We start from the raw sequence: 12266 nt of genomic DNA, 5'->3' as shown, positions 1-12266 counted from the left end.
TGTCGATGACGAATTGCTGAGTAAAATCTGGTAAAGCTAGAACTGGTGCTGACACGAGTGCATCCTTCAAAACTTGGAAGGCAGTGTCTGTGACTTCCGTCCAAACGAAAACAACCCCTTTTTTGAGCAAGGCTGTAAGCGGTTGACTGATGATAGCATAGTTCTTGATGAACTTCCTGTAGTAACCGGTCAAGCCTAGGAAACCCCGCAGCTCCTTCTGATTCGCTGGCTGAGTCCAATTCCTTATCGACTCGATTTTGGAGTTGTCAGTTGATACGCCAGCTGCTGAGATAACATGCCCCAAGTAGGCCACTTTTTCTTGAGCAAACACGCATTTGCTGGGCTTCACCTTCCACTGATCCTTCTGGAGGATAGACAACACAGCCGAGAGATGTTGCAGATGCTCAGAGTAGGTAGCACTGTAGATCAGTATATCATCGAAGAAAACGACAGCAAATTTCCTCAGTACTGGTGCCAGGGTGGCATTCATTGCATGCTGGAATGTCGCGGGAGCTCCTGTTAGCCCAAAGGCCATAACCTTGAATTCATACTGCCCGTTGTGTGTTTGGAATGTTGTCTTGTGTTCCTCTCCTGGAGCTAGGCGAATTTGATGATAGCCAGCCTTCAAGTCTAGCTTAGAGAACCACCTTGATCCCGCAAGTTCATCCAGAAGTTCGTCGATGACGGGCAATGGATATTTGCCCTTGATGGTTAGAGCATTCAGTTGCCTGTAATCGACCACGAGCCTCCAGGTATTATCTTCCTTCTTTACCAGCAGTACAGGAGAGCCAAAAGCACTATTGCTATGGGTAATGACGCCTTGAGCCAAGAGTTCTCTGATTTGTTTCTCAATTTCATCCTTCAGTTCAGGAGCTACCCGGTAGGGTCGAACTGACACTGGCCTTGCACCCGGAACCAATGGTATGTGGTGGTCATATCTCCTCCGAGGTGGCAATCCTGCTGGAGTTTCAAAGACTGCAGGAAATTTGTCCAGTACCTCCTGTACATCAGCAGGAATGCTTTGGTTGTCCTTCACAGCTTCTTGTAACAAGTGAATCTCTACTACAGCATGTGTGCAATTATCTTGTCCATCACCATGGAGCACTACCTGTCTCCCCTCATGTTGAATAGCAATCCAACCTTGTTCCCAGTGGGTTAGCATGGGGCTGTACTTCCCCAACCAATCAAGACCAATAATACCATCATAGCTGGCAAGATCAAGGACCTTGAATGTATCAGTGAATGTTGCCCCCTCAGCTGTCCAATTCAGAGACTCGAAACAAGTTGTACTGTGCAGAATAGCCCCTCCTGCAACCTTGACTGGAATTGGTACAGTAAGCAGCGACTTCCCTTGCAATAACTCTGCCTTTTTCGCATCAATGAAGCATGACGAACTGCCTGAATCAACAAGGAACAAAAATTTATGTCCCTGTATCTCTACTTGTAACTGCATAGTCTTTGGAGAGGCAAGCTTGGTATCCAGAGCAGCTGTGGAGAGTAGCAGCAAATGTTGCTGGGGCTGATGTGGTGGAGGTTCTCCCGGTTGCTCATCCTCTGGTTGCTCACTATCACTGGATTCATCAGGGTACATGCAGTCAATCAGTTCTTGCACCACATGTAGTTGGACAGTAGTTTTGCACTGGTGATCTCGCCCATACTTCTCACCGCAAGTGAAACAGAGCCCCCTCGAACGCCTGTAAGCTCTCAGACTAGTCCATCTGTCTCCATTACCAGCCCTCTGTTCTTGTGCACGCTTCTCTTCGACAGCCTTAGAGACCCACTTAGCTGGAGGTGGTGGTGGCAGTTGTGCTGCCTGAGGGAAATGAGTTTGTGCCTGCGACAGATGTGAGTGATGCGGTCGCCTGTGAGGAACAGTCTGCGTTGGTGCATGTCCTACAGAACTGCTACTGCCCCCAAGTTCCTCATACAACAGAGCAAGTGTATAAGCAGTGTCGAGGTCCTTCGGCTGCTGTATGGCCACCAGCACACGAACTCCAGCGTTCAGCCCGTCCAGGAAACGTGTGGTGTAGTGGATTGGATCAGGGTGTGTCTCATATGCAGCAATTTGATCCATCAAATCAGAAAAACGAGTAACATAATCCTCCACTGTTGTTTCCTGGGAGATGTGGAACAGCCTTCTTACCAGAATCTGGTGTTGGTTCCTGCTGAACCGGTTGAGCACTGCTGACGAGAATTCTACCCAAGTTGCCGAGGGATGATGTTGCAGGAATGATTCCAACCATGTAGCAGCCGCTCCAGTGAACTGCCCCGATGAGTAAGGAACCCATAGCGTCTCCGGAGTATTGCAGCGCTGGAAATATTCCACACAACGCCTCTGCCACAATTTCGGATTTGCTCCGTCAAATTGCGGTAGATCGACGCGGTGGCCATGGATTCCTTGGTCAGATTCACAGATAGACTTCCACTTATCACTGGAATTACAGGTGCGGTCGGCTTGCATACCTCCGACCGGGGAAGACCAGTGCGGTGCACTTGTCGATCCCCGGTGACGTGTGTCGCGGCAGTGCCCATCGGGGCCGACGGCGCATCCTCCCTGCCCTGCTGTTGGTGAGGCAGACGAGGGGCCCGTCTTGTCGCCAGGATCCGGGCGCGGGATCCGGCTCACGGCATCAGCGAGGGCCGCGATCTGGGAGCCGAACGTGGACTTCATGGAGTCGAGGTCGTCGGCGATGGAGGCCTTGACTATCTCCAGATCCCGGCTCACCGATGACTTGACGCCGTCGACGGAGGCGTGGATCTCCTTGAGCTCGCCCGTGGTGTCGTCGACGAAGACCTTGACTGCGTCCAACACCTCCTTCTTGTAAGCCAGGAACTTCTCTTCGTACTCCTCCCTGGAATCTGTGCGGAGGAGATCGTAGAGAGCTCGAGACTCCGGCGACAAATTCTCCATGGCTTCCGCGCGCTTCTGGGACGAAAATCTGGTGGCGTGTTGGTGAGTGGGGAACTCCAGATCGGAAGGCTCTGATTACCAATTGTAAGAGTCGACTAGATCTATTCCAAATTCAAATCACAGGAGAGAATATTTTGGTGGCTCGATCCACCCAACCACCCCCGAGCCAGTCACACACGGCAACGCCGTTCATAATCCAATTACAAGCCAAACGAAAAAGGAAAACCCCACTCTCCCTAAATACTGCCTTTGTCCTCACGTAATCCAGCTGCCAGTGGTGAGCCAGGCTGGTGCCTTCTTCTCCCTCCTGGGCCTGCTTCTCCTTGGGCCTGGTTCCTCTCTTGGGCTTCTCACCTCTGGTCCAGGTCGTTGACAGGGATAGTGCATCCAGGCTGTTCGTTAAAATGCCAAGGCAACAATCCCCCCCCCCCCCCCCCCCCCCCGGATCGTTAAAAAGAAGCGATACCAGTTTGATGTATTTCGTGCACCTGTATACAAGTTTCTTCTTTAACGTGAGGAAAAGTGGGGGCAGATCGGAACGAGCATGCGAAAACTCATACTGAAGTAGTATATTGCCTAGTTCATTAGTGAACTTCCATTTCTCCAGGAAAAGTTACATGATACAGTAAGACTGGTTAGCTTTTCAGCCGTCGGCTGAGGCGATGCCTGAAAAAGGCCCAAGCATAAGTAGACTGAAAATATACTTTATTTTGCATGCGTAGCAAATTCCACGCACCCAAGTTCAGCCAGGACGGCTTCCCCCGCAGTTAGTTGTGGATCTTTGGGCTTGAAGGGTGAACTTTGCTCAGCTTGTAACTAACTTGAACCACTCAATGACATACCACTTTTGTCTCCCCTATGAATGATTTGTGAGCCGGTGTGAGTCAGTGATGCTGCCTTGTTAGTTTGTGTGCATCTATTGTCTGGTAGCTGGTCACCGTTCGTGTTTGAACTGAGTGGCACTGGCAATGTTGTTCGGTTCTCTATATCACTGCAGTTTCCATTTTCATCGTCTTGATTTCCTTGTGAATCTCCATTTTCTCCTTGTTGCCCATGTCCACAATCATTTTGGTCATCTCCTTTGGTCCTTGCATTTTGTTTACATTTCTTGTAGTAGTTCATCAGCATGGCCACTGAAAGGGAACATGTTGTCACAATCCCAGTTAAAAGGAACAATCCACCGAAACTTTCAAAAGTGATAGCGCCCGAACCATCCAATTTATCCTCATTTTGATTGCTATTTTGATTTATCCATTTGTTTTCAATTTGAATGATACTATCTCCTCCTGTTATGTTGAGTATTGCCCTCGATATTTCAGCTCGCAGTGGAGATTGCTTGGGAAGAGCCTAATCACCAAAGAGATCATTGTTATAAGCTTAACTAACATGATATAATGGAATATATCAATGATGGTGCTATGATGTGTTGCGATGTACTTGTTTTAAAGTTGTTTAAAAAGAAAGCTGTGAAAAGTTTACTACTCTGTTTCATAAATATGATTGGAATTAGATCTAAGTCTGATAGAATTGTTAACCCCCCAAATGACAACTCATATGTTCTCAAATGCAAATCGTGCATTTTAATTAAAAAACCTAGCTAATCATGCAGATATATAAAAGTACCCAACCAACTGATATGATTTATTATAATTTTTTTTTTGGCTAAAGGGGAATAAGTCTCTCAACACATGATAAGAAAGAAGGGTGGTGCACCTAGAAACGCGATCAGGTCGATCCCAGGCTGGTAGTTAGAACAACCGCATGGCCACCAGCCGAGCTATTGTTCGGCTGCTGAGATTATTTATCGAAATCCAATGCAATGCCAAACGGAGCCTCATTATGATTAATCGTAAATATCGTCTCATTTAAAGTTCCTGGTAGTAAACTGATGGATCTGTGTTGTTATGTGATGTTTGTTTCTAAGCCTCTTGTATGTTATCATACATGGTACTTACGTATAAAACACTATATTGTGTTTATTTTGCTATTTATTCTCTTGCCCTACACTGATCTTGTTCCGCATCAGTTCACTGGAAGAGACACTTAATTATGCTGTGCTATTAGATAGACATGCTATTCTTTTTATTTTATTTTCATAATTATTTAAAGTTTAGTTTGCAAATAGAAATCTTATTGTAACAATGAATGTAGAATTAAAGGAATTAAATGTGCATAACATTTACATGACTGACTAGCAGGCAGATCAAATTTTGTTTCATTTTTCAAGAGATAAGAAATGAAGGTCTTAGTTGGTGTAGTTAAACTTACAAATGCAAAACCTGCACTCTTGTAAATAGGCCCCACCATTGTGTAACCTTTGTTGTACTTGTTGAGAAATAGTTTGATGTATGGTACTTCAAGTACAAGCGCAGCAATGCCACCATTTTTGCTTCCATTAGAAAGAGCACCATAAAATTCGTCATGTGTATCATAGGGCCTGATCTTTGATCTTTCGAAACCAATATCCACCAGTAGACCCTCTATATAGGAACCACGACGGAAACCTACATATTCTCCTTTCTTCCGGAGTTCATGAACATCAGTAACTGTCGGTGAAAGCTGTTGTACAGTAAGCATTGATGCAAAGCTTGCTGTATAGCTTGACGTAAGTACGAGAAGAACAAACATCCATACAAGTATAACAATTCTAGATAGAAAGCGTTCCAGCTTCTCCTCTGCAGAAATAATAAAAGTTATTATTAAGACACTAAACAAATTTGAACCTGGGATACTGGAATGCATGCTATTTCAGAACTTTCTGTTTCCTTAGATGACAAATGCAAGTCTTACCATCAATTTTTGAGGTGATGCAAACAGAGGATGATGCCAAGATAGATTTTCTGTTTAGTGAAGTGCAATTATGAACAACACGCACAATACACTGCTTAAACACTTTTTCAGCAGATCAAACTAGCATTATTTGTTTTTTTTTCCTTTCTGATACTTAATATTGTATTTGTTAAGAATTGTAGTTAAGACAGATACTCTGGCAAATATCGGTAGAACCTCAAATAGAACTATGACTTCGATCGGCTCTGAGCCTGATGTAATTCTCGCTGCCAGGCTGAGGGACATTTCTCTTCCTGCCTGAGTAATATATTTGAATTCGCAAAAAAAAAGACAGATATAAATTCTTTTTGGAAGCAAATTCAACTAAATAGGAGTCCTAGTTATGATTTTCCCCCTTAAACTTATAGAGATGCAGTTTGGTCATATCAATGCTGTAATTTGTCTTGCAGGAACCTTTTGGTGCTTCTTCTAGTGCAATAGTATATAGTTTAACTATGCAAATAAATTACTTGTTCAAATTTCTGCATAAATCTATGAAACTGTAATGTTTACTCACTCTCTTCAAAAATGGAGAAAAACATTGTAATCCCCAGCTGTCTGAGTGAAAAGGGACCATGTACATATTCATTGCCATTTAGATATTCCAGCAGCCAAACAGCAACTCCTGTGTATATAAAGAATATGATGCTGCCAAACCACATTCCAGTGCTCAATGGTTTCAAGAAGATCCACATACTCTTGATCATGTCTTCCTTGACTGGAACTATCATTCCTACTCCCGACTCGGTATATGGTACAGTGAAGTCGACATACAATGTTCTGTTGTATCTTACAGTAATATCTGCAACTGCTATGTCGATTTTCTACAATTGCATTTGCATTAGTCAGATTTATACATTTGATAAATAAAGAAAGGAGTATCTAAATTTTGAGATAAGTTGAACAATAGAAGTTTAAGCATGCAATAGACTTTTGATATTCTCTGTGAAAAAAATACAGCGAGCCTTTCTGGTTGACATCCTTTTATGTGACATGAAATAGCAACCTGGTTTCAGTTGAAAGCACAATAAAACACTGGATGTAAATGAGGAGCACACATTTAATACCTAGTATATTTGAGGATTGAGAAATTTAAAGCTATATATTTATAAAGTATTTTTTACCTGAAGATAGACTTGGTAAACAAAATCATTGTAGCTCCCCGTAGTTGCTGTATCAGTTGTGTCAAATTCTATGTAGTCATAAGTAAGTGCAAAAGGTAGCCTCTTTACTACCTCCTCAAATATGTCAACCGAAAGGCCACTCACTTTTGTTGCATTTGTGGCAGGATCTTTGAATGTCTTTATAAACTCTGGATATGCACTCGTGCGCACACCGACTCTAAGCCTCTTACCACTTGTAGGAACTTCCCAGCCCCTTGGTATTTCGGTCGACTCTCCTGGCCAAATTACAGGATTTAGATCAAGCATTGAGGCTGATCCTGTTATTTTCAAGCCCTCTATATTTAACTTCCGTGAAAGTCCATTTTTCAATGTCCAAAACCCGATTTCTCTATAACCTCTCCCAACCACATTAATTATTTGGAAAACTGAAACTTTAAGCTGCTGTCTGTCTGTAAGGTCAAAGTCACCACTGAAACCTGTGAACTTGTTTTGTACAATTGCTGCTAAGAGTTCAGGACCATTTGTAGAAATTGCCATGGATTCAAAGCATGTGGAGTTTTTACTGGACCATGGCTTATTTCTTACACTAGATATCCCAGTCTTTTCCGCTGCCTGTGCTAATGCCCATGCTGCATCGTATCCCCATAAACCAACAATGCTCAACTTATTGAAGGGTGATTCATCTGGATTATCCTGCTGGTACATTCTGCTCCACTTTATGGAGAAGTTATCAAGTTCTTGTGATTTAGGGACATGATGCCTTACTCCTATTACACCATTCATTGCCTCAATAACACTTGGATTTAGTGACTCGAGAATGTTTGCTACTCCATTTGTGATAATCCACACAAATCCTTTGTTCATCATTCCTACCTCTTGTGCCTTTGTAAAGAGAAGGGAAGTCATAGTGGATGACATATGAACAATAAATACCCTTGTTTGCATTGTCATCAACTTATACAATTCTGGCATAATGTTTTCACTTGTCGCTGACAAAGGGATGACACTACGATATGGAACACGTATATCAACATCTTGAAGTGCATCAATGAGGTATGGTACAATGTCTCTCCCATAGTCAGTGTCGTCATATACTAGGACTACTTGTCTCCATCCATAGGCTTGTATAACTGAAGCAATGCTATTCACCTGAGCTGAGTCATTCGTTGTTGCACGCACAAAATATGGCATATTACCAGAAGTGAGAGAGGGGCTTGTTGCTGTGAAGGATACTGTGGGGACTTGAGTTATATTTCCAAGTTTAGATATGAATACAGCTTCTGATGATTTCTGGGGACCAATGATGGCTTGGACTTTGTACTCCTCCAGCAATTCAATAGCTTTTGGAAAGGGGAAAAGAGATAATGTCGATCAAAATAATATCAGTGGACTAATGTGTAATAGTACTCAGCATCTTAACCAGTTCTTTCAAGATAGGAAAAACGGTAAAAACTTAGTTTGGACCTTTCAGTTTTGTTTGGTAAACGCTCTAATTTAGACTACAAACGTCTCTGCCAAAGTCGTCCCTTGACATAACAGTCAAGTAATTTCAGGAAACGTCAAAGCTTGGCACAACACACATGTGCAAGGGAATACAGTACTTGCCCTATTTCAAGGGAACACATCAAGGGAGAGCCCTCTGTTTGTTAAATATAATTAGAAATACAAGGGTAAAACTATAAAAATATTTTTTAGGGGAGATAAGATACAAAGGCTACAAAGGGAGAAATATTAACCCATCCAAGTCGTAGCAAAATTGTCGAGGCTGTGACTCATAGTAAAGTAGAATACATTGTCTTTCTAACTAGACTAATCGGATTGGATCGGAACATTTTGAGTACAAAATATTTTCTATTTCCATTAGAATTTTGCCGCAAACTTCTGGAGGTTTAACAATAATTATTTTGTAGCTTTATTATTACAAACACGTATTTCTAGCTTTTGATTACGCGTTACGCCATCATTGCGGAGAGTGTGGGGAACTTGACATGATCTTTTCATTGCAGGCCATACTATTAAAGATTCATTGGATCCATTTGATAAAATATGTCTCTCAGGTATGGTTTTTCAAACTGAAAACAAAATCTCTTTTTGGGGCATCTGTGATTTTCTTAACGTCTTCTGTTTCATCTAAGGTCACTCATGTACTCCCAACCGAGAAACTGACAAGACTAATCATGTACTACCTCCGTTCCGAAATGTAATACGAGGTAATGTGAAAAACCTTTATCTGGAAATGCTATTTTGGAAGTAGCAAACAAAGCTATTTAGTTTTCCCGATAACGTGACACACTGCAGAAAACATACCTGCTGATGCAGCCAGGATGTCACTGGCCATGGAATCCCTGATGTGCAGAACAAGCTTTGTGCTGTAGTTCGGGTGGACTGCGTAGAAATCTTGGAGGGCCAACGAAACGCTGGTTCGTGCCACTTTTCCCACCAGTGAGCCCAGGTTGAGGATTACCCCGACATGGAATTCATCTGCTTCGCTGGTGGTATTCTGAGCTATGCCGAACGGGACAATGAGTAATAGGAAGAGGATGACTGGAGGTGCTCTCTCCATTAGAGGTACTTTCTGCAATCCTGCAAGTTTTCCAATTCTTTTGTGCGATGCACTGCAACCTCTTATATACGACCTCCATTAGAATTTAGAAGTTGCAACTTGCAAGGTTAACATGACAGGTTACTTGTTTATTTTTTGAGTCTTGTCTATTCATTCTACCTTCACTGGACTTTTTCTGTTTGTTTGCCGCGGAAGTACCAGGAAGTTCATCCATAGTCGTCTCTGCATCACTCAAAAAGAGAAGAAGATGCATAGAATGAATTGGTCGGCGGATTATATCCTCATCACCAGGATATAAAAACATCTGGGTCGAGGGTGGCGTGCCGACGTATCTTTGATCCTAAATTTGTATGTCCAAATAAACGAGTACAGTACTTTTCTTGGATTGGATGCCTCTGCAAGTAAGCGTTGACACTAGGATTCTTTTTTCTTTGAGGAGCGTTGACATTTTTTTACCTATTGCAGAGGAAATTGCTCGCGCGCAACGTACCATCGTTTCGCTCAAAAAAGTTTCTCATGGGCCTGGCCCGTTTGTGAAGTTTCCGACATATGGCTCACAACCATATGCTGGACACGACATGGCCAGGTTTCACGTATTTATATGTACGTGCAGAGTTCGCTAGGAATCAATGGGCGGGCTAGCGCTAGACATGTACGTACTTCAACGTAAGTAGTCTTAGCAACATCCACTTAGTGAGTTAGCCTAGCTAGCTGCAACTGCCTTCTTTTTTTTCACCTTTTGTTTTGTTATTTCCCTTTTTCATTTATATTTTTATGATTTTCTTCTTCCTTATTTTCATTTTTTCTTTGGTATTTTCTATCAAGTATTTATTTCTATTTTCTTTTCAGTTTCATTACCTTTTTTATTACAGTAGTTTTATTTATTTTCATGATTTTTTGTTGTTTCCATTAGTCTAAAATAGTGTTTCACATATAGCTAGCTCGCATGTCAATGTGTAGTGTAGGAGCCCTCCTCTGCTTAAACCACCTATGAAGGCGATCATGGTGGTTTCATCGCCAACGCCCTCACATGAGTTCTTCATCTCCAACCAACGGGAAAGGAAGTCACTGGAGGTTTCACTTTCTTCTGGACGCATTGCTGCAGGTCACCGACAGTGAAGGGTCGCTTGTAGGTTCCTTCAAAGTTATTGAAAGCTTCCCTCAAGTCGAACTAGTTATGGATTGGCCTTTCAGGCAAATCAGCTAGCCATTGGCGAGCCAAACTTGTAAGGTATGGTACAACTGGAGCATCCGACATGCTATATTGGGAGTTGCTCCGGCGAATAGAACTACGCCATAGGAATCCTCTAACCAAGTTTTGGGTTTCTCCCAGCCATCATACACTCTCATGCTTCTGGTTAGTCTAAAGCTGAAGCCTTTGGGTGTCTCTGCTTCTCGGATCTGAGAACTGAATCATCGTGGGCCGATATATACATCTTTGTAAGTCTCTAGGAGATCACGAGCTGGGGAGCTCATATGATGCAATTGGTTGGATCTGGCGGAACCTTTGCCTTCGCCTTCTCCTTTGTCACTAGGTGGTGTCAGTGAGTGGCGTGGAGGTTTTTTCTTGTCGTCTCCGCCATGTGATTTGTCGCGACCTTCTTGCTTGCTTCCGCTACGGTGACTCTCCTTTCGGTGGGTGTCTTCGTGGTGCTTGTTTTCGCCATCACTACGGTGGCTTCGTCTTCCGGCATGCTCTTCGCGGCCATCATTCCTGCTGCCCTTGGCTCATCGTGTTCGCGGATTGTTATTCCGCCTGGGCCATGAAGCTTGGCATTTCTCGCGTAACCATCATGTTTGGGAGGTGGCATATTGCTTCAACGGGATGGCGGTGAGTCATGGCGGTATTTGTCAGTTCCGTGATACATTGGGGCCTTCCCTTTGTCCTTGGTGGAACCAGAGGAAATTGGGATAGCATCCTTCCAGTTTCTTGTGTCTCTCATTCGACCCTCTGTAGAGTCGGTTTGCGAGTGGTGGTCCTTTGGATCCGGCCTGGCTGCAGGGACTTCCTTGCGCGTGCTAGACATGCAAGTCTTGGGGTCGAAACCCAGCCTCTTAGGTGTCCGCCTTTTCCTGCTGCTTCATTGTTTTGGCAAGGATGTACTTGACCTTATATATTACAACCGGGTCTTCACACTCGTCCAAGAACTATTGGGCCACCTTTAGATTGTCCTTCGGTGTCGCGATTACCTCCCAACCATTCTTGTCTACGTGCTAAGGGTGGTACATTTGAACTTTAGGCAAGGGTGGTTTTGCGGCTTTGCGAAGTTTAGGCTGTGGAGAGCGACCTTGTCGCTACACTTCATCTTCTTCTTTTATTCTTCTGGAGCGCTTTAGCCTTGTTTAAATCTATTCATGAATTTTTTTATGCAATCTTTTCAGCTAGCAATAGTATTTCTTGGTAAGGCTTGTAGCTATTTGAAAGCCTTGTCCTTTAAAGACCAACGAAATAATTTAAGAAGTAGAAAGTCTTTTGGCAAATTCTTTGGCCCAACGACCTCACATATATCATTCACTTTAGTTAAGTGAACGCTTGGGTCCTCATGACCTTCTCATGAAAAGGCATCCTCTTACATCATAGTTAATAATTCAGGATCTATTTAATATTTGATGCCCTTTACATCATGATAGATTATAGGATTATTTGCAACCAATGCTGAATGAGTTTCATATTCTGCGAAGATTTTACTAGGCCCAGCGGCCTTAGCGGTGATGGATAAATTTTCCATCAAAGTACTTAAACTATTTATGTCTCCAACACACGAATTAACAAGATTTTGAATAACTTTCAGATGTCTAGAGTCCGGTACTTGATCAATAAAATGTGGTAGATAGATTC

General features: G+C 43.0%; 1 protein-coding gene across 1 annotated transcript; it reads right to left on the bottom strand.

Moving 5' to 3' along the window:
• Positions 1 to 3727: 3727 nt before the first annotated feature.
• LOC127315654 (glutamate receptor 2.8) lies at positions 3728 to 9427 on the bottom strand. Its single transcript, XM_051346124.1, has 5 exons — positions 9172 to 9427; positions 6865 to 8204; positions 6258 to 6564; positions 5180 to 5586; positions 3728 to 4258 (listed from the first exon to the last, which is right to left on the bottom strand). The coding sequence occupies exons 1-5, from the start codon at positions 9425 to 9427 to the stop codon at positions 3728 to 3730; spliced, it is 2841 nt and encodes a 946-aa protein (XP_051202084.1).
• Positions 9428 to 12266: the final 2839 nt, after the last annotated feature.

Source organism: Lolium perenne, chromosome 7, assembly GCF_019359855.2.
Source record: "Lolium perenne isolate Kyuss_39 chromosome 7, Kyuss_2.0, whole genome shotgun sequence".
NCBI lineage: Eukaryota > Viridiplantae > Streptophyta > Magnoliopsida > Poales > Poaceae > Lolium > Lolium perenne.
This window is presented reverse-complemented; position numbering and strand designations above follow the sequence as displayed.